Raw genomic sequence first — 23,784 nt, forward strand, 5'->3', positions numbered from 1 at the left:
TTCTACAATCCCGGACACTCCAAGCCCACAATAAAATGTATTTAAAAGCTAAAAAAGTGCATTTTCCATTGGGGGTCATCATAATTGGCGTCGTCTCTGTCTCTTTCTCTCACCTCCCTCCCTCTCTCTCTCTCTCTCTCGCTCTCCCCTGCGGTCCGTTTTCCTCCGTACTCATATAGTTACTTACGTTCCAGTCGTTGAACAGAATACCACAGCCAAGCGAGTTTGGCATCATGAGCTTTCGTCTTTTCTCACTTTTTATGCTTTTCATCGCCATAAGCCAAGTTTTTTGCGAGGAGAACGACCTTCAAGAAATCGATGACGACTGGACGAACAGCAACCACATTCAGGTAGTCCATTTTCGCTTCAGAATAAATGAATGAAGTGAGCACATTTCCCAAATGAAAATGAAGCATCAGAAAATACAACGAATTAATATTGCGTTTTTTTTCCCCCCGGGTTCGCAGTGCACACAAACGATCATTTTGTTTAGAGAGAGAAAAAAGAATCAAGAAGTAAGAAAAGCGATAAGACTCGAGGCATACAGGAAAGCGTTTAGCCTGATGAAACGTTATTGTTAATGCTGCAGCCTCGCTTGTCCGTATTGAAATGAATTGCACGTCTTGTGCTTGACATTGTGAATTGGAGCGATGCCAAGCGGAGGCCATTCTGCTAATGACAATTCGCCAACAATAAATACAAGACATTTGAGCGCCCTTTCTCAATCAAACAAATGCATGCAATCCCCCCAATTATTATTCACAAATTCGGTCATGTACAGAACAATATGATCTGTTTTGCTGTACTGTTTCTTTCAAATAATACTCTGAGTTTGTCCCACGGCTTTGCTTTCCACAGGACAACTGGATGTCTCGTGACCCCTTCAGAGAAATACTTTTGAGGAAGACAAGAAAGCCCCGGCCACATCAGTTTATTGGCCTGATGGGGAAGCGCTCAATGGGTAACAATTCTCAACGACATGATTTCTAGTTCCGTTTGCCGTCTCACGCATATGTATAATGTTTCCCTTTTCTACCAAAGCAAAGACAGAGATTCCACGCAAAAGTAAGTACTTGCTATAAGAAGTGAAAAAAGGGAATAGTCTACAAAAAAGAAAAAAAATATCCCAATTATCATGGAAAGTTTCATTTCCTCAAGTGGCAGAGGTTTGACCATTTTAAAGCTCTTAGACTACGTGAGGTGTATCGTTCCTTCTTGTTGTGGCTGATCTTTTTTTTTTTTTTTTTTTTTATATTTAAGGGCATAAAGTCAACTCTTTTGTCGGGTTGATGGGAAAACGAAACCAAGAAGATCCAGGTACATCATTGTGCCAGTACAAATATTGCATTTGTGCCTGCCTGCCTGCCTGCCTGCCTGCCTGTATTAAGAGAATTCTCTCTGTTGATTGTCTGGTGCAGATTCCTCCCAATGGAGCACAATACAGATGTATGACAAGCGCCGCTAAAAGGGTCATCTTCTCTCCTGCCTGTTTCTTATCTTGGCATTCCTCACCTCTGTGTTGATTTTGTAGATGCTCATTACAGTTTGTCAAATAAAACAATTGTGTTTACATGTTTAAGTCGTTCGTGCCAGTGTTGTACCTGTGTTGCTTGGGCGGCCGGCCGGCCAGGCGGATCACTCAAACATTTGTTGCATTCCAACTTTATTGAGAATGAATGGAAGAAAAGCAAGCATAGCATTGGATGGAACTCTCAAAGAGAACGTAAAGACAGAAACTAACATATATATACATGTATATATACATGTATATATATGTGTGTGTGTGTGTGTACGTATATATAATGCATTAAAATGCAAAACATCATGGCTAATAGATGGCAAGTTAAGGCTTGTATTCAGATGAGACTTGGGTTAGGAAGCCTGTTCCCAATGTCATTTCACCACACAATTAAGATTCAAGAGTTGTGGTTTTTTTGCATTTTGGAGCGACTTCAAATGGTGGCCATTTGCTTCTTCCAGACATTTATACGTGTCCAGCATACTTGGGAAACGTCATATATCAAATATATGATCTACTCGTATGATTGCATACACTCAACAAATTGATGGCTAAAATGATGTTTGAATATTTGACACTTGATTTGAAAAGGCAAATGCTAAGAAACATGCTAGCAATAACTCAAGAGGATTAGCAAGAGAAGTCAATGCTTGTGATTTCTCTCTCAAATGATGTGGTTGGCTGGCCAGATCTGGAAGATCTTGACACCAAGTATTTCCTTTTTTTTGTGGGAATAGTGGAGCAGAGTCTCTGTGGGGGCATGGTGCCATGCCCATCAATCGTGCATCATAAAGATTCAAGAGTTTTTTTGCCAATTGTAGACTTAGGAGGTTCTGCTGTAAATACTATTTGGATGAGGAAAGCAATTTCAAACTTGAATAACTAAGCAGCAGCAGCAGCAGCAGCACAAACGTAGCTGGTTGCAGTAATGCAGAACTCAAGAACAGAGTATGAATTGCAGTCCGAAAGAATTGATCCACAATATGATTGAGCTGTTGGCTGTTTGAAGCTTTGGCTCCACTCAGTGATATCAATGTACCGTTTTTTTCCATGTATAATGCGCACCCTAAAAATGGCATGTTGATGCTGGAAAAAAGCCTGTACCCATGTATAATACACACCCAAATTTGGACTCCTACTTAAGTCCGTAAACGTAAAATTATTTCAGAAAAAAGATCATCTTTGGGAACAACCGGATGTTATTCTGCCGGTCAGTATCACTGCGCTAGCAAACTCGATAGCGAAGAAATGTTTCGGATTTGTGTAGGGTACATTGTGACAGCAAACGAGCAGGTGATCGAGCAAGCGTCTGATACCAGAGCATTGTGTTCGTATGGAGCGTGTTTGAAGTGAACAGCAGAGAAGAAAGCGCATCTGTAATGGCAGCCTCCGTATCATATCTGGATTAAAAAAAAAAAAAAAAAAAAAGTTTTTTTGGGTTTTTTTGTACCCATGTATAATGCGCACCCCAGATTTTAGGACAATAAATTAGTTACATTTTGCGCATTATACATGGAAAAAACGGTATTCATTTGCCGATAATACATGAATTTGGAACATGAGACGATCTTTCTTTGTGAATTTTTGGAAGGTGAATTGAAATGTCCATTCAAATCATGTTTGCCTTTCTGCTTGACTTATTTAGTCGTTACTGGTGTAGATGGACAGTGTGCGGGCTGACGGGTCACTGGCATCAATCCAGCGGGGCATCCAGAAATGGGGGAGCAACTCGGCATGGCCGGGGAAGTGCTTTTCAAAAACCTGTCTGAAGTAGAAGGCCTCTTTGGTGCGGGGAGTGTTGTGAGGGAAGAGCTTGGGAGCGTTGGCCATCTCGCCGTCGCTCACCTGTCCACAGACCAGGAAACAATCATTTCAAGTGAAGAAATACTGCAATTGGGCACGCATTTTCTCGCCCTATTGCACGCTCCTCACACATTTTTATCTTTCCAATGGGCACATACCATAGACTCAAGGCATTCCTCAAGAAAGATATACCAGGACTTCTTAACAGACATCACACCATCACTGAAGGCTTCTTTCCTCCTCCACAGAATCTCATCGGGGATCAATTTCACACCTCTGAAGGAGTCCCGCAGCAGGTACTTCTCCATTCCGTGCTGCAGACAAGGTATCGCGTAGCTGAGCCAGTCAATAGTTGTAATTTTGTTTTGTTTTTCTTTTAACTAGACCAACCCTGGGATTTCTCATTTCCTCAGGCAGGGATAGGTAATACGCCGTCAGTCTGTGGTCCAGGAAAGGCACTCGGAGCTCCAAACTGAAAGCACGCAAATGAACGGAAGCCAGAAAGACACGGGCAAGCACCCGCGAGCGGGCAAAAGGTTACCCGTGCGCAGACGTGGTGCGATCGGCTCGCAGATTGTCAAACAGGTAGAGTTCTTTCAGCAGGCGGACGCTCTCTTCCGCTCCTGCTTCGGCGCTGGGAGCCTACACAAGAAGGACTATATTCAATTGGATTCAAGATTAGCGATATCAGTATCTTCAAAGCTCCAATCTATTCCTGAGGTTTTTCCATCACAGTATATGGTCAAACTAATCGAATACGTTGAAAACACCACTGCGTTTAAAAGCAAGAGCACTTGCCTCGTGGAAGTAAATGTAGCCTTGCGTGAGCTCATCGGAGCCTTCTCCAGAGAAGATCACCACACTATCGGTCTTCTCGCCAATGTATTTAGACACCAAGTACATTCCTACAGGGACCAAACAAGGCCAGTGTAAGAAACATTTTCAATTCTCCGGAGTTGCAACATTTCTATTCGTTATCTACTAACACGAGAGACACCGCTAAAGGACGTCAACCCGTTTAAACCTTTTCTTTGTAATCTGACAACGCCATTTCTCTGTCGACCCGGTTGAACCTTTTCTTTGTAATATGACAACGCCATTTCTCTGTCCTACGTGGGACGTAAAGAGCCGCTCCAACTGTCACTCGGCTCACTTTTGGAACGAGACCACGTTTCTATGTATTCCGTCTTTTGCTCGAAAACGGACAGATTTGCCTCCAGCTCAGTGGCCTAGTGGTTAGAGTGTCTGCCCTGAGACTGGAAGGTTGTGGGTTCAAACCGCGGCCGGGTCATATCAATCGGGTTGGAATTGGGGGTTAGAAGGAGTGGAGCTCTTTACAAGCCCTAGGCTTCGTCTCCCTCCTTGCACAGTTATCGATATAATAATATGTACTAAACTAAACTAAACTATTAGCAACTTGATCTGGATTGACAACCAATGAATCAGAGAGAAAGCAATGGCATGGGCTGACATTTCCTCAATCATGCTTCACTTTTCACTCACCGACAGAGGCTCGAACAGTGGTGATGTCATAGGTCTCAAGGCTTACAATCACTTGCTCTACAACCTGAATGCCTTCTTCGGCAGTGAAGTTCACCTCGTGGTGTTCGCTGCCGATGTAAGCTGCGACCTTGGGGGGGGAGGGGGAGGGAAAAAAAAAATCAAATCACACTCTGGACTCAGTGTCCAAATAAAGAGACATTCTTGCAATTGCCATTTCCCTGTGCGCCGGCTGACCTTACGGGCCGCCAAGATGTCCGGGCTATCTTCCGAGCCGATTGAAAAGGTTTGAATGGGATACTCGAGTCCCACTTGTTTTGCCAGCTTCACCAAGGTAGCGGCAACCAAACTGGAATCCAGACCCCCTGAAGCACAGGAAATGAACTCCATTCTTTGCTGAGATCCCACGGATAGAGCAAGACGTTTGAGCCATTACCCGAGAGAAGACAACCAATCCTCCTGGTGCCCATGAGCCGTTTCCGTACGGCGTTCTCAAACAACCTTCTGATGTTGTCCTTGACTGTGTCGTCGTCAAAACCTAAGACATGGCAGCGATGACTTTTTGCAAGGCGACGCTGAAGGCCGGTGGTGGCGGCGGCGGGGGCGGCGGCTACCTGCTGCCAGTTTCCCCACGGTGTCATAGATGGCGTGAGCTGGCTCCTTGGTGCATTCGTGGAACTGCTCCAGCTCAATCGATGTCACCTTTCCGTTGAGGCTCAAACGAAAGACTTCAAAATGACCCGGCAGAAAGGGGACGACCTTGGCCTCCGTGGCGCGGAGCGCATCCGTAAGGCCTGCGGCGAGAAAACCCAACAGGTTTGCACGCATGACTAACTAACTACCAGCGCGCTCGGGCCGTTACCTTTGGCCTCGGAGCTGACTCCGAGCGTTCCGTCGTCGGTCAGAAGTCGAAACAAGGGGCGCACGCCGTACGTGTCCCTTCCCAGGCACACTTTGCTCTGGCTCGTGTCCAACAGAACGAAAGCAAAGGTGCCGTCCAGGAGAGACACGGCCTTCCGAATGCCGAAGCGCTCGTACAAGTGCAGCAGAACCTCGCCGTCCACTTGTGTCTGGCAGTCAAACTCAAATTGCTTCTTCAGCTAAAAAAAGAGTTGAGGAAGAAAGTAGAACATATAGTTGATCAAGTTGCTCAGAACCCTTTGAGACTTATCCCTGATGATAGTATTTGACTTGAATGATAGGAAAAGAGGGCGGCTCGTCCTCCCCGCCTACTGCCCGATGACAGCTGGGATAGGCTCCAGCAAGCCCGCGACCCCTGTGGGGATACAACGGTACAGAAAATGGATGGGTGGATGGATGGATGATAGCAAAAGAAAGCCTTGCAATCACCAAAAACCAATTGGTTTGCCTCGCGTGGCTTTCAAGGTGCTTTATTTGCATTATGGCGCCATCAAGTGGCCAAACAGGAGAATATACTGAGATTCCAGTAGAGGGACAAGATGACAGACGATCGATCAGTAGCAATCTTTTCGTTTCAGCTGTACGTGTAGAATGCAAGTACGCCTTAGCGACAGGCTATCGATTGCAGCAATGAAATATGATCCACACCTGTCTCAATGGAAAAGTGACTCAAAGCTTACGCAATGCTATTCTTTTTTTTCTTTCTTTTCCTCGGGCATAGAGTGACTCACCATAACTTGAAGCTCACAACAAACACTGACAACGCCTCGGGGGGTCTACTCGTCTCAAGTTCATCGGAATATAGAATGAGCTAGAATGCATCATGCTTGCATACGTATGTTGGTGACTGACAAAAGACGTGACAGGCTGGTTGGGCGGGCATGCGGGCATGCGCGCGGGCACGCGAGCAGGGCACTGGAGCTCCACAAAGGCTGCTGCTGCTGCTGCCGCCGCCGCCGCCGCCGCCGCCGTTCATTTCTTGCTCTTAATTTGACCTAAATGACGACACCCTTAACTTCACATTTTGGAGTCAACAAATGCATTTTCAAACTTGAGTAAATAGGCCTTTTTGAACGCATGTCTGCAAATTCCTTGTTGTCAGTTATTTCAGGGCCCATTCTGTTGGGGTTTTTTCCCTCTTAAATGGAAGGATACCAACCAACAATGGAGTCCGTATGTTTAACATGCATGACCACATTCCTTAAAGGATGCGTGTCAAACAATCTTGCCTGAGGTTTTCCACGGTGGAATTGACATGAAAGAGTTTTGTGGTGATCCTCTGCGGATGCCAGCTTCCTCCCACATTGTAAACACATGCATGCTGCAGGGTTTTCATTTTTATGAGCATTCTTAAGAGCCTTTCGTTTTCTCAAAAAGCAAAGATGCAAACAGCCTCGGTATGGACAAAAAGACGTGCTTTCGGGGCACAATTCAAGCTTTCTGGATCATTGCCCAAGAGCGACGTGACCACGACGATAAGCAACCTGTCACGTCTGCGCCTCCCGAAGCGCTTTATGGTGCGGAAAATACGCCATTTCTTTCTAAACACAAGAAAAGTGATTTGTGTGAGCAACACAATGAATGCATCGAATGACATGCAATTAAGTCAGTACTGCAGTGCTGCTCAGCCAGCACTTGAACTTCATTGTTGTGCTCCCAACTGCTGTTTCTGTAAGACCTGGCCGGGCACGGGCCTGCTCCAAACAGAAGGAAAAAACGGCAAACTTCTGCTACGGTCTTACTGTGAGGTGGTTGTAAATCTCGCCGTTGTAGCACAGCCACAAAAAGGGCAGTTTGTTGACGTGCAAAGGTTGCATGCCGTGCAGCTGATCCAAAATGGCCAGGTGATGGAAGCCAAAGCAGCACTTGGCGTGCCCGTTGATATTCTCAAAGCGGAAGGCGTCTGGGCCTCGGTGCGCTATTTTCATGGCGTCGCTGCACTGACTTGACAGGCACGCGTCGCTGCCGAACATCGCCCAGATTCCGCACATCTCGGATCTGCGGAAGGGAACAAATGTACAAAGACAAAAGGTGCGGTACCAGCCAAGAGCCAAATACCGGCAAAATCACAGTACTGACTTTCAAAGGCAGAGAAAAAAAAGACACTGCAGTTCATCATCAGGTAAGTGACCTTAACAAGGCGTCATATTAAGCCCAATATTTTGACTAGACACAAAATGGCAGAGTTGAGCTTTTGTTCCTTTCGGATAGACTGTAATCCATTCAGAGACGTCATCAAAAATGGACAAAAACTTCAAAAGCAAAGCGATATTTTCAAGCAGAGAATATTGGTGGCTGCAAGGCGTTCTCTGAAAAGGGTTCGAGCAAGGAAGGAAGGAAGGAAGGAAGGGAGGAAGGAAGGACAAAGAGCCAAGACAACGAATCACCTCGCAACCAAGAGGACAAAACGCAAGCAATAACAAAAGCTGTCCAAGTGGATGAACTAATGATGACCTCCAATTCAATATTGACGCAAATATTTAAAATGCTTATTGAAGGCTGTCAAAGTGGATGAACTAGTGATGGCCTCCAACTCAATATTCAAGCAAATATTTAGACTGCTTGCTGAAGGCTGCAAGTTATCCTGAGGTGACCCCTTGTTTTCCTCTGGTTGTTTATACGGCCGCCGGCCGTATTTGCCGTCCGCCCCCTGTATCCAGTCGTGCCTCTCGCCCAAAGTCACTTCCAATGGAGCTCATTCATTGTTGTGCTCAAACATCAGGCTGGCACTTGTCCAAAAGGGACCAACCTGCAGCAAGAGCCTCAGAGCATCTTCCTCACACATGCATATTGAGGATGATTGTTCCAATCGAACACAATTGCATGGTTTGGAAATGAAAATGGCTTCCATTTCCTCTCCTTGCTTTGAACTCTTAGGCATTGTGGTCTTTTTTGGAAAGAAATGAACAACCAAATGAGCTGTGTCAATCGAGAAATGTGAATGAATCATCGACCTGAATTTGTTGCTGCCATTTGAAAAGGCATTTCAACTTGAACGTGAGGAGGAACTCGCACTTCACAACCACTGGAGCAATTTGATCAGTCCTTTGAGAGAACACTGACAGCTAGCTGTCTGTCTGTCTGTCTGTCTGTCGGTCTGTCTGTCGGTCTGTCTGATTTACTCCAATACTTGCTTCGATAGCTATGCGCAGCAGCCGCCGCTTTGCTTGTTTCTCATTCGCCTTGGCTGAGGGGAAAAAACGCTTACAAATGAGTACGCAAAGTGGGTTCCAATTGCTTTGGGCGTCAAATCAACCATTTGGTGATGTAACGTGCGCCCGCGCGACAGACAGACAGACAGACAGACAGACAGACAGGTGGAAATGCAAGAACAGAATAGGCGCTACTCATGCGACAACAGCAAGTTCCAATCGTCAATCGACAAGAAAATACTCAGTTGAGTATTGCTAACTCTGAAAGTCATCGTAGTATTTTTTTTTTTATCTGAACACGCTGTCAAAAGGTGAACGAAACAGATGCATATATGAACATTGGTTCCGGTGTCAAAGTCTTTACCTTGTTCTTTCAGAGATTCCCAGGAGTAGAATTGACGTTTGCTGAGTTGATGCTGGCGCTACTGCGATCGAGCCGAGCCGGGCATTGGTTTCCTAGTGTCACATCGAACATGGGGGACGGCGTAATACAATTGGACCCAATTGAAAAAAAAAAAAAAATCTCCACCCTCCATCCCGCACGCACGCACGCACGCACGCACGCACTCACTGCCTCACTCACTCACTCACTGCCTCACTCACTCACTCACTGCCTCACTCACTCACTGCCTCACTCACTCAACTTTCAAGAATCCTGATTATTTGGACACAACTCAGAATGTCACTTTTGTGGTAGCAAAAGTAACATACAGTATAGGAGTGGAATTATGGAGCAAGAATCACGTCAGTTGCGCTCCAATTGTTGTCACCTTTAGATTTTATTCAACTCTATTTGTATTACATTTTGAAAAGAAACATCGCAAACAAGTAAAACTGTGCACAGAAGTGAACAAAGAAGAGTGAAATAAACACAAAGACATATTTCAATCGGAGTACAACTGGGGAGAAAGACCATCCAAACTATAGAAATTGACTTAGAGTTGGAATTTCCATGTTTTTGTCAAGAACATTAGCACAAGGTAATTATTCCGGCAAATGATGTCAAAGGAATCGTGCATACTGTTCAATTGCTCAACAATCATTCCTAAATGATGGCTTCAGCATTTGTTATTGCAATGTATTTCTTGGTCCAACTTTGTAATGGTGCATGCAGTTGGTTGGAGTTCAGCAAGCGGCAAAAAGATCAACGTACGAGTTAGTCTTCACCAATCCTGGTGAAAGGGCATGGCGTATCTCAAGAGTCTTTACAAAGCAACGAGTAACATTGTTGCTAAATCGCCATGAAGCCTGGACAAAATGTTGCAATCTTATTAGTGTAGTAATGTCAAATATTTCAAATGTATGGCTTGCTTTCATTTTTCTATTACCTCTAAAGTGTCCGCAGCATTACTCCCATGCAAATAACCCAATTCAGGGGGTCAACCGAGCTTTTTGAAAATGAACGCGACTCCCGGCTTATTTAGGACTGCAAAGATCCACCGCTTTGCTCAATAACAAATGTGCTCCACTTTCATTTCTTCTCATTACAAATTGTTTCTTTTTTTAATAATCCTAGTCTTTTTTTGTTTTTAAGGGTTAGGTTCAGCAACACAGATTTCTTTGCTGGGAAGACAGCGCATGGTAAAATTGCTATCGTACAAGCTTTTCTAGCTCTCAAAACTGCACTCTTTGTTTTAAAAAAAAAAAGCCCTTTTATTTGGACATTTGGAAATAGCAGATTAACACTGGCTGTTCACAATGGCAAAGTTTCATACCGCAAACGGTTTTCAGCGGCTGTGAGATCGATCCCGCGCGTTGTCTCAGAGTCGCCAACAGAAGCCATTAGATTGCCATTAAGGAATCCACATGTCACAAGCGACGCCTTCAGAGGCAGAAGGCTAAAGAAAAGCGGAAAACCTTGTCCACAAATAAAGGAATGTTCAAAGCCCATTTCATTTTCCAGCTGCAGGTGTCATTCGAAATGTTCAGAGTGCATCTTAAAATGATAATAATCGTAAAAAACCCGAAAAAAACAACAACAAAAAAACAACAAGCTGATGTGCTAGGGGAAAAAAACCAAAAAGCTTAAAAAAAGAAATGTAGCCACACAAAGCCATCTCTGATCAATAGTTTGATGATTACCAGTAATGATATTAATTTGGTGCAGCCATGGTAATGATTTTTTTTACAGGTAAATAAATATGCTGGTTTCTCATGTTGATGACTTGATATTTACGCATAAGCCTCCGAACAATATGTATTGCACTTAGTAATGGCGTATTGCTAAAACTTACAAGAGCAAGAGCAAGAGCTTGTGTTTTGGGTTTAGAGAGGTTTGGAAGAGCCACCTGGTTGCCACAGGCGCAAGTCCACCAAAATCTGGTTCAGCTTGTGCAGCCACAAATCCCTCTCCTCCTTTGTGTCTGCGCTCAGCCAGTTTCTGCATAAGAAAGCAATTTGCATGCGCTCAGTCCACGTAAACAACATGTGCCTTGAATCACATCCCACTGATGATGGTCTACATGTGTACAAAGTATGTATAGCACCTACGGTTTTGAAATCCCAACCTACATTTATGTTGAGGAATGCAAGTCGTGCGGTTTGCAACGTCTGCCTTTGCGTACCTTTGTTGCGCACCGGCCGTTTGATAACAATGGAATTCCTTAACAACCAAATGCAAAACTGGCCAACCTATGCGTCACCACTGGGACATACCTAACGTTGGTACGTTGGTACTTACTTGGTAACACACATGGAGTTGCTGCATTGACTGACGAGCGTCTCTTTGTCGTCCTCTCTCTGCGCTCGAACTGTGACGAGCTCCAATGTGTTGGGCCTGGCGCAGAATTCTCGCTTGGCCGCTTCCACCCTGTTACTGATGCACTTGGCCAGGTTGATGCGGCCAATGGGATTCTGAGAAAGCGCACACCACAAAAAAATAATAATAATTGTTCGACAAGTGTTGTGTGGCTCCCGAGCGGTGACCGAACAGGACGTACTGATTTTTTTTTTTCTTACGGCAGATGATGCGCATGCACACACCTGACTTCATTTCTTTTCAGTCACAATGAAGAGTAAGACAGGCCATTTTCTGTCAAGTCCTGCCCAATGATATCTTTTTTTTTACTCTTGTGCCGATGTTTTGGCACAAAAGGTGTGTCCATAATTACAACTTGATCTGCCAAGTTCAGTCACCTGTTTTCAGCCCAGTCCAAAATCCCAAAATGTGCACTGCGAGTTTTACCTTTCTCTTTTCATCATCGGGGTAAGTCCAGTAGGAGATACAATATCCCGATAAGACGCACCATCTCCGACGCCAGGCTCCAAAGCCGCTGACGTCTTCAAACATAGTCTGGAGGATGGAAGCATTCGGAAACATTAGCACCATTGGCAGGAAATTGTCCACAACCTCGTTACTGTATCAATGACTCGGGCAGAGCGGGAATCTAACAGCGCACCCTCTGGCTGGTCAGCCTGCCAGCCAGCCTGCCAGCCAGCCTGCCAGCCAGCCAGCCAGCCAGCCAGCCAGCCAGCCAGCCAGCCAGCCAGCCAGCCAGCCAGCCAGCCAGCCAGCCAGCCAGCCAGCCAGCCAGCCAGCCAGCCTCATCCCCCCCAATATTGATGAGATAATAAAAAGAAGTCTGTGGCTAGGCCAAATGAAACACGACATTGCCAGAAACGTCTTCTTTTACTTCTGTTCATGCGGGTCACTTTGGGGACACCCACCCATGTTTGAAAGACACAATTTGAAGGCTTGACCCCCCCCCCCCCCCCCCCCATCCCATCCCATCCCACATTGATTATACTCACCAGAAAACTGCGTTCTTCCACCTTGGAGTTGACTTGGCACAACATCCTGAGGTAGACGTGGCCCTCCAGAGGACACAAGAATGGGACCTTTTGTCAAAAGCAAAGAAATACAATGACAAGTGGACAGATGGATGGAGTCACTTCAAAAGATCAGGCCATTATTCTTATCTATGCACATTTGCACCCCATTTTAACCTGTGAAAACATCGAATACTTTGTGCTTTGTACTTCTCTTGCCTCCCCCCCAATCATTTTGCCGTAAAAAAATGCTTTTTTGGAAAGTTACATTTTGGAAAGAATTGGCGAACATCGGAGTTCAAGTCTGTATCAGACTAAAAGAGTAATAATCAAAAATGACCTTCTCCAAATGAAACTTGTTCTCCCCGATTGAAGCAAGAGTGAGCTTGTGATGTCCAACCAGGACAAAGTTACTGGTACGAACAGCGCTCGGGCCGCCTGGACTTGCAAGAACTTGAAGAAATGTGAAGAACGTTTCCAACGTCATTGAAAGTACACCACCAGTTAAAGAAAGGATTGAAACATTTGTGAAAAATATCAATACATCTAGTATATTTGAACGTCCTTTGAGCTCGGAGGTGACCGTACAATTAGCGTAGCGTCAAATTGTCATTCTCATGCTGAGGGATGTGTTCATTTTGGACATACCTGGTGTCTGGCTGCTTTTCTGAAAAACAAAGATAAACATGACGAAAGGATGAGAAAAGAAAAATGCACGGTGCAACAAAACGCCAAGGCATTCATGGAGACGCAGAGAGTAATTTGCCGAGTAATTCCTTAGCACTGGCAAAAGCAGTGTTGCGTAAGGTCAGACTGCAGTTTCCCCATGAGACGCCAGTCACTGGCAGAGAAGTCAAATTCCCCAATCTTCAATGTAGGTTTGCGTGGCTAGCCACCCCATCACACCATATCAAGCGACGTCCTAACTACGAACAGATACATCAATCTTCACAAAGAAGGGAATACTTTGAAAGCCTTACCGTGATAGCAAGAAATCTCTTTGGAGTAATGGCCTGAAAAGGAATGCAGATCATTTCATGTAACAAAAACAACACTTGTACGCAGCCAGCCGTGTCTTATATAAGTGAATGAATCATCCACATCTTGAGAGCACATGGAATAAGCAGAAGGTCTCATCTGACATGTGCTCTCCGCCCCGCCCCTCATACCTTGGACTTGCTGGCTTTCTTCTTCTTGTCACTGCTGATCTCACACTTTTGGATCTGAGGATGGCAAATGTTCAAGAACGCTCGGTTGGTACTAGCAAAAGGCCCGCATTGGGAAAACGGGCCGTTTGATTGAGGACAACTTTTCATATCATCGTGGAATCTGGCTCGCCGCTTTATGACCAACAGCGTTTGAATACACGCCGAGAGCGCGGGACGGCGCGCCTCGCTGCGGACGTTGCTCTTTTAGTTTGACAAAGCCCTGATATTGCGGACAGGAGATTGATGACTCCCTTTGCTTGGGTGACGCGTAATGTACACCCCCCCCACCCCCTTCCCCTACCGTGTCAAAAAAGCACTTTTGAAATACTCACCAGACAATACACTTGGATATCAATGGCAAACTCACTGGAGACATCTGATCTGAAAGCCCAGACAAAAAAATAGGAACAATCAGCTCCATGCTGCTCTCATTTTTCACACAAAGACAGACTTTGTGTGTCTTACAAGGTCAACTTAGTGGGGAAGGCTAGGGTGTCCCCAGTGAGCCCACAGTGCGTGCTTGCCAGGGGAGTGGCCACCGTGTTTTCAGCTCCTGCCCGAATCAGGATGAAGAAAGAATGTTTCGTTGATTCTGAGACAAAAGGGCACGAGGTCAAAAAGAGCCGTCCGTCCGTCCGTGGTGATGATGATGATCATTTGCCTGCCCAGTGACTTCACGTCTACCTGGCTTGCTGGCAGAAGAACAAACAAAGTCGGCCTTTAGAGGCAAGCGCAAGTCTTGGAGACAGACGGAGCCCTTGGAGGCGGAGATGCCGCTGGCTGTAGAGGCCACAGGGGTTCTTTTCTCGCCCTTCAGATGCTGCAGCTCTGTCTTGAGTGCCTCTCTCTTTACAGCTAGGGCGAAGAAGAGAAAAAACATACATCTATATCTACATCTATGTACTACGTATATCAGGACTAGTCTTCTACTCGTGTAGATCCAACGACGGCGTCGTCGTCTGTTCAGATTTGCACAATTGAAGAAGGAGCCGCTTTTCCCAACGCGGAAACACTGTGCACTGCACTCACTTGCGACCAGCAACAGCCTCTCTGCTTCAGCCTCCACCTGAGAGCCTTTCCCGTGTTCTTCATCTGTGCAACAGTTGAGAGCCTGGCTGGCCTGGTGGATGACTGTTTGCTGCAGGTTCATCTCATTTGTGAGAATCTAGACAAACGGTGAGACAACGGGTGGAGTCGCGTGCAGCACACCGCTTGCTTGGCAAATTGACACAGGCAAGCTATTTCAAACCTTCAACTTTTGTTTGACGCTAGACAAGCTGGAGCCTCCCAGTTCCTCTGCTCTGTGGGAAAGCTCTTTTTTCGCCGTCTTCCCCTTAGCGTTGGCTTTCTCCGACTCCTTGACTCGAGTGGACCTATAAGCGTCAACACTGACGCAGACGTATACGGATTAGGGCCGGCCTACAGTTTAGTGAATAGAATAAGATTGGGAGGGTCTAGCAGAAATAGACACATTGGTCTTAATTTGAGCAGTCTTCTTATTTCTCGCGCACGTGGAGTGAATTTCCACTTTCGAGCCGAAAATGGAAAAGTAACTCTCCCCGCCAGCCAATCCAAGCCCTCTTTGTCAGTGTTGAACTGGGCTCATGGCTTACGTCCCCCTGCTAGCTCAGGAAGTCCCCCCCCCGCAGAGTAGCTGGGGAAATCCAGGTTTCGCAGAAGACAAAGTTTGGATGGGTAGATGGGCAAATAAAGCAGAATGCTCACTTGTCCTCTACGGTTAGGCTGCTGAGCAACGTCATTTACGGCACGATGTTCCGTAATGTCATCAAGAGTGCCTTACCTGTATGGTAATTTGGGATTGTCATCTGTGACATGGATACTGTCAGAAGCGGCACTGCTTATACTTGTTCTCTGGAACGGAGGTTGGCAGGCTTCATCTAGACTGCTATTGTTCATGATGAATGAAACCGCTGGAGTTGATGTCTGCAAAAAAAGGGAAGGGAATGCTTCATTATACTATATGTAAGATAATACGACATCATTATTTTGGAAAGGGGCAGGCAACAATGAGAGTGGCAGGAAGGATTAGTAGGTGGAGTTGTATTGCGACTACATCCGCACGCATCATACCATCATTGTCTCCGGACTCTTGACCACGGCAGCAGCCACGGTCTCTGCCAGTGGTGTGAGAAGGGACATGGAAGAGATGTTCAAGGCATCCTCCGCCTCTTGATCCTGCTCCTCCAAAACTCCTTGGAACAGATCGTTGATAACGGCAGAGTCGACGGAACCGTCGACGCACAATTCGATCTCCCCGTCTTCGGCGTTCTCTTCATCTTTTGGCGCGTCGGCCATTTTGTCCTCATGTCTCATCGGACTCGACGCGGATGCCGGGGGACAATTGAGGAAGCCGGTTCCTGTCGATCACGTTGAACGCGCCCATATTAAAATCGGCAAAATGGAAATGAACTGAACACAATGCACAATTTCCTTATGTATTGCGATTGTCGCAGCACCTGGGGGAAGGGGGGAAGGAAGAAAAAAAGAAGTGCCCTAACTGCCTCAATCCCAGCGGGTAAGAACAGAAGTGTCCATTTTCATCCATTTTTGGAACAATTAAAAGAAAAGGATTATGAACGCAACAGGTTCATTTAAAAATCGGAACTTTGACCTAGAAAAGAAACTTTCCCAACACTGGCTAGTGGTCAAGGGTACGTCAAAATACCTAGAGTTGCGTCCTTTTCAGGGCTTTTTGGAGCTTCAGGAAAAGGTGCTTTGGGCTCATCTTTTTGCTCAACCAAGGCCATGTTGCTATCCACACATTTGTCAAGACTTTCCTAAAAAAATATAAAAGGAGAGAGAGAGAGAAATTGATCAGACCAACACAAAACAGACAAGAAACTGTGGATGTAGTATGTGCAGACATCAATCCACAGTTGGCCACCACTTAATTAGGTGGCGATGCCATAGGTACAAATGACACAAAACATTGAGGCCGTTTGTGTGTGTCCACCGTATCCATCCGATTTGGATATACTATTCACGCAAACACTGTAGTATATCAACCTTGAGGTCTGTTCTTTTCTTGCTTTCTGAGCCAGCATCTCTGCTTTTCCACAAATTATTGCCCTGGGGCCGACTCCGAATCTGAGCCAGTTCAGACTCGCGCTCCTGAAAAGAGAAGTCATCGTCTTTAGTAGATAGACGAGAAGGATAAATGTCAGCACTAGCGTCCGTAGGTACCTACCAGTTTTTGTTTGTGGGCGAGATCAGCTGTGGTCGTTTGTGCCGCTTGGGCAGCCATGAACCTGTTTTGCACAAGTCTACCGTTTGGTGTGGCCGGCTGGGTGCTTCGCCCCGTCGGCGAGTTTGTAAGCTCCTGGCATCGCTCGCCAAATCGGTCCAGGAAGGACTTGACCTGGACGCCTTGCGGCCCTAGAGGAGAAAAACGTCAGGTGTGTAGGGCTGAAGCACAACTTCTCTTTAAGCATGAAGAGAAGCGCTTGCTTGGCTGTAGATCTGTCTGGACTGCAACGTCCTATCGGGAGTCGATTAGCATTACAACGAATGACTCAAAGGACACAGTTAAGGTGAGAGTTTTTGAGGCTGTTGATTCTATGACGGACTTTTGTCAATGCGATTGTACATGGTGGATAGTGCAGTGAAGAAAACGGTCGTATGAATTCAAAGTCAGAAAAAATGCACTAGCACTATAGCTTACCGGGACTAGCCGCAGCGGTGTTCTTTGCAAAAGTTGCTTTGGCAGAGAGCTGTGGTGTGAAAACATTGGCAACAGCAGCGCTTTTCAGAGAGCTCGACGGCGACTCCGCTGCTTTCCGAGGCCTCGTTACCGACTGAGGCGTCGCTACACTTTCGGTCTTCTCGCGGGGCTGGAGCGGCGCGGCCGCCGCCGCCGCCGCCTGGATGAAGGCTTTCTGGGGCCTCGGCTCATTTGATGAATACGTGGAGGCAGACAAATGCGCATTCCTACAGGCCGACTTGGGAGTAAAAGCGGCAACAGACTTTTTCTCTTTTGAAATGCTGACATGGCTTAAGTCGTCTTCCCAAGTTCCAATGGTGGCAGCAAGGACGGCCAGTTTTCCTCTCCGCCCGACTGACGTTTCCGAGGGCGCGGCGGCGGCGGCGGGGTCGGAACTTGTCGCGACATTTTCTCTCAACAGACGCGGAGGCGCGGAGTCTTCCGCACTCTCGTCTGCAAGAGCGAAACACACCGAGCGGTTAGGCGATGACAATCTGAAAAGCGAGCATCCCAATTTCAATGTTAACATTGAGCACGATCACACTTCCATGTTGATACAAGAACAACCGACAGCCCCAAGAAGCGTTCTGCGCTTGGCCATTACCATCGGGTAACGATACAGCGCATCACGCAGCCCTGGCGAGCGGTGCGACCGGGAGCCGAGCCGAGCGGGTCTGGCTTTTCGAAACACTCTCCTCACCATTATTGCTTTTGCTTTCGAGACCGAATACCACATACGAGGAGGGCTGGCTGCCGCCCATTTTGGAAAATATGCAATACCCTTGCTGCGATTGATATGATTCCCATATTTCACATGTATCGAAAGAATTGATATTTTTCATGGAATGCAAGAATCCTAGAGTCCTAGTTCAAAGTAAAAAGCAGCTTACCGATGCCATCCCAGCATTTCCTCTGTTGGGCAAGCCTCTGTAGACGCGACTTCATATCGGTGGTGGCGGCGGCAGCGGCGGCAGCGGCGGCAGGTGAACCTTCCGCAGCAGGGTCTTTGACGCTCTTCGTTGCAACCGGAGCCACGTCAACAAGCCCGGACGTTTGCATTTTGGAAGGCGCAGCCGCAGCAATCTTCTCTGGTGCTGGCAGAAGCGTTTTCAACTCTACCGGCTGAGCGGGCGATCGGGTTTCCCCGGTCGAAGATGTCGGTGGGACGCTTACAGGGACAACAGGGGGCTTCTTGTCTGTTAGGGGATCTGGCTGAACAGGAGCCGGCGTTTGACTCTTTTCCGCCTCGACCGGCTCGGTATTTTCCGTTGAGCATCTGCGCTTGGACGGAGACGGTTTCAAGGAGGTCTGAGTCACTGGGAGGAATGAAAACATAAAGATGTGAAGTCTTCATCCAAGTGGTTAGTCGATGGAAATCAGACATACCTTCCGCAATAACCGTCTTAATCATCACACCGTTTGTATCAGTCAGAGGCTCCCTGGGTCTTTTGACTAGCTGTCGCTCTGCCGCATTTGGTCTGGCCGCCATCTTCTTCTGGAGGTTCTCTCTTCGAGCCCGTGTCCGCTCCAAGAGTTTCTGACGGGATGGTCGACATGGAACCGTTTCTTGACATTTTCCAAGAAGGCCATGCTAAAACAACTTCAATACGACTGACATGTGAAAGTATCAAACAGTTGACATGGGTTCTTTATTCTTTTTCCATAATAAAAGTCAATATCATATGTTGGTAACACACACCTGAGCCTTTCTTCTTGTATTGCACACAAAGTCAAACGTTTCGGTCCAATGCCTCCAAGTGAGTTTTCAAAGGACAGCATGTGAACGCAGCCGGCCGAATGTTTGGTGGTGGTCGGAGGGGCACACTGCCAGCCTGCCAGGCTGCCAGCCAGCCAGCCAGCCGACCGACCGACCGCCCCCTCCCCCTCGCCACGCCTCTGGCAGCCTGCCTGCTGTGAACCTTAGCACCACCAGTGCGAATGGGCGCGGGAGTACTTGGGAGTACAATTCCAAGCGTCTTTGAGTGTCCAAAAAGAGTGCTATACAAGTTTGATGTATTTCTTTGAACTAAAGTCTTATCCCTGTCTTTGACGACGTTTTAGGAATAGTTGTTAGTAACTAATGGCTCAAATAACTCTTCCGCCAACTTTCAACAGCGAAAACTACCTGCACACACCATCTATGGGCCTTGGAAAAGGACAGTCAATGTTTGAATGAAAAACGAATCGCCTCGTGACGTATACGCCTTTTAAACGTTGAGCTGTCAGTTATTGAAAAGAAACGAGACGTTCTCACCGGTTTCATCACACACAGAGAACGATTCAAAAAACCTCAGCGTTTGTTCAAATCGTTTATATTGAGAAATTCTAATCATCGCTTTGTAACTGATGTTACACTTTCGTCTTCCCTGCTAGGTTGCTAACGAGCATATCAAGGAAGTGAAATGGTTCGACTCACCTCCGTAAAAGGATCCATTCTGGCACTAATGTGTTGTGGCTTATAGATTTCTAAAAGCTCAAGTACATTAAAATGTCCAAAAGGAAGCGAGCGACTCTACCGACTGACTCTACCGACTGGTCTTCTCTTACCTCTTGTACAAAACAACTCCTGTTCAAATTCGAATTTTAGCGGCGCAGCTCTTCCGAACGTCTTTCTACCAATCACAGGGACGGACACTCAATTCAAGTAGGACCAGCCAATTGAAAGGAAGAGCCTGGGAGGGGGCGGTGGGAGAGAGAGAGAGAGAGAGAGAGAGAGAGAGAGAGACAGACAGACAGACAGACAGAGACAGACAGACAGACAGACAGACAGACAGAGAGAGAGAGACAGACAGAGAGAGACATACAGAGAGAGAGAGAGACAGAGAGAGAGAGAGAGACCAAGCTTGCGTTGAAAGCCAGGGAAATTAAACAGAGAATGAGGAAAATATCGGTGAAAATAGTATATTTCAAAAGTGTGAGGTTAACAGGGATTACATGCAATCTTGTTACGTGGCATCAGTCTTTTTTAAACAGTACAACTAACAGAAAAAATTCACTCATACAATGAAGATGTTTGAATGTATTGCTCATTAAGTTTACACAAGTAATGCATTTGTTATTCATGAAACATCCGATGACATGCTTCACGCAGCAATACAGTTTGAGATTAACAGCGAAATAAAGACATATCTTCAGGTGAAACAAACTACACCCATCTTTGTCAAACCCTTTTCGTTGTCTTCAGAACTACCCTTGTTATTGAAACGGTAACAATTTAAATTTAAGACTTTTTCAAGACCACAAGAAATGTTAAGGTTTATGATCCCTACTGTACGCAAGACCAACTAAGGGTGTCGAGATCGGTAGCCACACAAATGAAAGGGACACAAACGCGAAGCTGCTTCATTTTTCCCTAACGAGCCCAGTTTGATCATTTTTGGAAAAAACTCATCATTTTCTATTTAATCCCTTCATTTTGGAGAAATCATGAAAGAACCAATGCCTTTAGAAATGGCCACTTTAAATGAGGACTAGGGCCACACACCCCTAATCCTCCCCTCCCCTCCCCTCCGTATTTTGGTCGATGACGTCACGCGAGGACGGGCTCACTATTTCTCCATTGGAAATCATTGAACAGACATCGCCTAAATGTCTCTTTCGCTTAAATTCTGTCCCTTTCAGCGCAAGGATGGTTTTGGTTTGAGAAGAGAAATGGCAAAAAAAAAAAAAAACCTCAATTGGGAAGTGCACACAGATATAATAGCTAACATCAACAACAAGAAAAAATTCAACACAAAGAATAGTAAAATACAAAAATGACATTTCATTCACATGACGTAGTTCAGACTTCTGATGTCATTCAGTCTTCCGAAGCATCGTTGGTTTGATTGGTTTCCTTATTTTTTCGCACTTCCTCCAATTTTTTGTCCTGTCAAGGAAAAACAACAACAATCATCATGGAGGTACAATATCAATTGAACAAAGCATGACGCTTACTTTCTCCTTGAATTTTTCATTCATTGCTGCCATCATTGCTGTGCGTTTCCCTTGGTTGGCTTCCATTTTCTGATTGAGTTTCTCCTCAGCCATCTTGCTGAAATTGTTGTTCTCTTCCATAGCTTTCTGTTGCACTTCTTTTTCATGTTCACGTTTTTCTGCTAAATGCTTCAAAACCTCAGCTTCATGGTTCTGGGGAAAAAAAAAAGATTGTATCGCAATGTTCTTCTTCAATCATTATTGCGATGGAACATTGGCCTTTACTAATAGTTAACTGCAGAGTTGATGATATGAACAGAACAATGGCCAAAAGATCTTTTGAGGGGATAAAAATCAATCCCTCGTTTTTCCTTCATAGTTGGACACTTGCTTGGCAAACAGCATACTACAACTAGACGTGAATGAGCCGCTTCTTCTACCTTGCGTCTTTCTTCGGCAGCATCCAGCTTCCTCTGAATTTCCTCCAGTGAAACATCCTTTTTCTTTGGAGGGGCCAAGGGGAAGTCGCCTTTAGTGTCTGGGGTAGGTTCGCCAAGGATAACCTCAAAGGCTTGGCCAGAGGCCCGCTTGTCCAGCTCCTTGACCTGAATATCTATAGAGGGGTGTTCAGTCAAATCAGCAAATCAAAGTCTTCCAATACTATAACGAACATGACATATTCACCTTTGGGGGCTGCCATCTTAAAAGTACGCTGGATGATTGACCTTAAAAGGAGCAAATGTAGAAAGGAGGAAGATGGATCACCCACAGTGCTTGACTAAACAAAGCAGCCGAAATATAGCGCAACGGCGACACCCAGCGGTCGTTTGCACAGTTGCAACCAACCACCGCCCATCTCCCAAAAAACGCTCATGGCATCAGGAATCTTTCACATTGCGTACAATTTCGTTCTATTTTGAAGTCCATGCGGAAAAGCAAATATTCCAAATGCAAATCTTGTGTGGATAAATGATGGATGCTAACATTTTGCTTCCATCGATGGGAGTCGGAGGCAAAAGACAACACGTACTAGATTACACAATAATTGCGCACTTGAGAAAGCAATAGTCTTCTCGGGGAAAGCGGGCGGTAGGGTTTCCATCACGTAGTTGATTTCAGGGCGTTTCTTGGAATGAAAATATCTTTCTTGCCGAGTTGCGTTTGAACAATATATAATTCTCCCCCCCAAAAAATAACATGCGCGCGCGTACACACACACATATATATATCCCATACGCAGACTCGTCGCGAAGAGCAAACATCAATTTGTTCTCGTGACCTCATTACAAAAGTGTCAGGCTTGACGGTTAATGTTGTGTCAATGAACCCATTGAAATACGTCAATGGGTGTTCTTTTCTTCCCCCTCACTCGATCGGTAACGGGCATGACAATCACTATCAAACAAAGACGCCTTGACGGCAGCAGCGGCAGCAGCAGCGGCAGCAGCAGCATCAGCAGCAGCAGCATCAGCATCAGCAACAGCATCATCATCATCAGCAGCAGCAGCATCAAACAAAGACGGACTCACAACAATTGAGAGGATAAACAAGTCGTTTGCGTTCTCGTGACAAAGTGAACGGAACAACGTCACCATTAATTCCGACATTGATAAATGCAGTTTGAATGTGCCCAAATTGGTGCCAAAGACACCGCCCTGGCCTGCACGAACCTGCAATAACCTCGGTTGGCATTTTAGAAGTGAGCAATATGCACGCTACATATTGCTCACTTAAAACGCTGGCTGGGATACACGACAGACAATCGATTCACAACACAAGAACAAAATCGAATATTGCTCTTAGCAGCGCAAATCAAAGTCATTTAGGCACCATATGTCATGATCAATCCAGATTGACGCAAGATACTTACTAATGTGTCCCGCACGCAAACAAATATTGTTTTTGCACGCTCGCACGCACGCTTCTTGTCCACAAATCGCACCGGGTGTGCCAGTGTGATGGTACTGGCGGCGCGCACATAAATAGGCAACGTCACAGCCGATGTCGTCATAGGCTGCGCAGCCATTGGTTGACTGAAAAAGTCCATTTCAACGGGATTCAAATGTGCTCAAGTAACATTCGCCGAGCTTCTTCTCCTCCTCACGCAACTCCTGATTGTAAAAACAAATGAATCTTGTTCACTTCACAATGGTCAACCAAACATGACAGTATTGTTATGAGTATTCATAAGGGAATATTGGACAACCCTTAATGAATGATGTCCAATTGTTCTCATTTGATCACTTTTTGCACGTTTGACTGCACCCCAATGACAGT

At 45.9% G+C, this 23,784-nt stretch overlaps 4 protein-coding genes across 5 annotated transcripts; 1 reads left to right on the forward strand and 3 right to left on the reverse strand.

The window, feature by feature from the left end:
- The first annotated feature begins 142 nt into the window (after nucleotides 1-142).
- Nucleotides 143-1,579, forward strand: tac1 (tachykinin precursor 1). Of its 2 annotated transcripts, XM_061266990.1 has the most exons (5): nucleotides 146-350; nucleotides 859-961; nucleotides 1,042-1,065; nucleotides 1,261-1,317; nucleotides 1,419-1,579. In XM_061266990.1, the coding sequence occupies exons 1-5, from the start codon at nucleotides 234-236 to the stop codon at nucleotides 1,463-1,465; spliced, it is 348 nt and encodes a 115-aa protein (XP_061122974.1). In that variant the 5' UTR covers nucleotides 146-233; the 3' UTR covers nucleotides 1,466-1,579. The 2 variants fall into 2 exon arrangements, with proteins under 2 accessions (XP_061122975.1, XP_061122974.1); XM_061266991.1 differs by lacking the exon at nucleotides 1,042-1,065 and having other exon boundaries at nucleotides 143-350.
- Nucleotides 1,580-1,646: 67 nt separating this feature from the next.
- Nucleotides 1,647-9,415, reverse strand: asns (asparagine synthetase). The gene is made up of 12 exons (XM_061266989.1): nucleotides 9,260-9,415; nucleotides 7,486-7,741; nucleotides 5,685-5,922; nucleotides 5,437-5,616; nucleotides 5,259-5,360; nucleotides 5,060-5,187; nucleotides 4,826-4,952; nucleotides 4,121-4,227; nucleotides 3,864-3,964; nucleotides 3,713-3,794; nucleotides 3,481-3,636; nucleotides 1,647-3,364 (listed from the first exon to the last, which is right to left on the reverse strand). The coding sequence occupies exons 2-12, from the start codon at nucleotides 7,732-7,734 to the stop codon at nucleotides 3,161-3,163; spliced, it is 1,674 nt and encodes a 557-aa protein (XP_061122973.1). The 5' UTR covers nucleotides 7,735-7,741; nucleotides 9,260-9,415; the 3' UTR covers nucleotides 1,647-3,160.
- Nucleotides 9,416-9,655: 240 nt separating this feature from the next.
- anln (anillin, actin binding protein) lies at nucleotides 9,656-20,182 on the reverse strand. The gene is made up of 22 exons (XM_061266988.1): nucleotides 20,009-20,182; nucleotides 18,979-19,129; nucleotides 18,483-18,908; nucleotides 17,554-18,045; nucleotides 17,080-17,267; nucleotides 16,899-17,003; nucleotides 16,558-16,669; nucleotides 15,963-16,249; nucleotides 15,673-15,815; nucleotides 15,121-15,259; nucleotides 14,901-15,036; nucleotides 14,556-14,726; nucleotides 14,337-14,463; nucleotides 14,204-14,252; nucleotides 13,833-13,886; nucleotides 13,644-13,676; nucleotides 13,312-13,330; nucleotides 13,004-13,116; nucleotides 12,646-12,732; nucleotides 12,080-12,187; nucleotides 11,576-11,748; nucleotides 9,656-11,275 (listed from the first exon to the last, which is right to left on the reverse strand). Exons 1-22 carry the CDS (start codon nucleotides 20,024-20,026, stop codon nucleotides 11,161-11,163), a joined length of 3,246 nt encoding a protein of 1,081 aa, XP_061122972.1. The 5' UTR covers nucleotides 20,027-20,182; the 3' UTR covers nucleotides 9,656-11,160.
- Nucleotides 20,183-20,479: 297 nt separating this feature from the next.
- Nucleotides 20,480-23,495, reverse strand: LOC133144330 (stathmin-like). Its single transcript, XM_061266926.1, has 5 exons — nucleotides 23,378-23,495; nucleotides 22,192-22,232; nucleotides 21,948-22,120; nucleotides 21,529-21,720; nucleotides 20,480-21,460 (listed from the first exon to the last, which is right to left on the reverse strand). Exons 2-5 carry the CDS (start codon nucleotides 22,205-22,207, stop codon nucleotides 21,392-21,394), a joined length of 450 nt encoding a protein of 149 aa, XP_061122910.1. The 5' UTR covers nucleotides 22,208-22,232; nucleotides 23,378-23,495; the 3' UTR covers nucleotides 20,480-21,391.
- Nucleotides 23,496-23,784: the final 289 nt, after the last annotated feature.

The sequence above is a fragment of the Syngnathus typhle genome, linkage group LG20 (genome assembly GCF_033458585.1).
Source record: "Syngnathus typhle isolate RoL2023-S1 ecotype Sweden linkage group LG20, RoL_Styp_1.0, whole genome shotgun sequence".
In the NCBI taxonomy this organism is placed as follows: Eukaryota; Metazoa; Chordata; class Actinopteri; order Syngnathiformes; family Syngnathidae; genus Syngnathus; species Syngnathus typhle.

Excerpts from the sequence above, each read along its gene's own strand:
- asns (XM_061266989.1), bottom strand. The coding sequence starts at position 7,734 with ATGTGCGGAATCTGGGCGATGTTCGGCAGCGACGCGTGCCTGTCAAGT. Across the intron at positions 5,361-5,436 it reads CGTGGGGAAACTGGCAGCAG|GTTTTGACGACGACACAGTC; the intron begins GTAGCCGCCGCC and ends GCCATGTCTTAG. Across the intron at positions 3,795-3,863 it reads CGCACCACGTCTGCGCACGG|TTTGGAGCTCCGAGTGCCTT; the intron begins GTAACCTTTTGC and ends GCGTGCTTTCAG.
- tac1 (XM_061266990.1), top strand. The coding sequence starts at position 234 with ATGAGCTTTCGTCTTTTCTCACTTTTTATGCTTTTCATCGCCATAAGC. Across the intron at positions 962-1,041 it reads GATGGGGAAGCGCTCAATGG|CAAAGACAGAGATTCCACGC; the intron begins GTAACAATTCTC and ends TTTCTACCAAAG. Across the intron at positions 1,318-1,418 it reads ACGAAACCAAGAAGATCCAG|ATTCCTCCCAATGGAGCACA; the intron begins GTACATCATTGT and ends TGTCTGGTGCAG.
- anln (XM_061266988.1), bottom strand. Across the intron at positions 18,909-18,978 it reads TAAGACGGTTATTGCGGAAG|TGACTCAGACCTCCTTGAAA; the intron begins GTATGTCTGATT and ends CATTCCTCCCAG. Across the intron at positions 18,046-18,482 it reads GAAATGCTGGGATGGCATCG|ACGAGAGTGCGGAAGACTCC; the intron begins GTAAGCTGCTTT and ends TCGCTCTTGCAG.
- LOC133144330 (XM_061266926.1), bottom strand. Across the intron at positions 21,721-21,947 it reads CTGCCGAAGAAAGACGCAAG|AACCATGAAGCTGAGGTTTT; the intron begins GTAGAAGAAGCG and ends TTTTTTCCCCAG. Across the intron at positions 21,461-21,528 it reads ATGAAAAATTCAAGGAGAAA|GACAAAAAATTGGAGGAAGT; the intron begins GTAAGCGTCATG and ends TTTCCTTGACAG.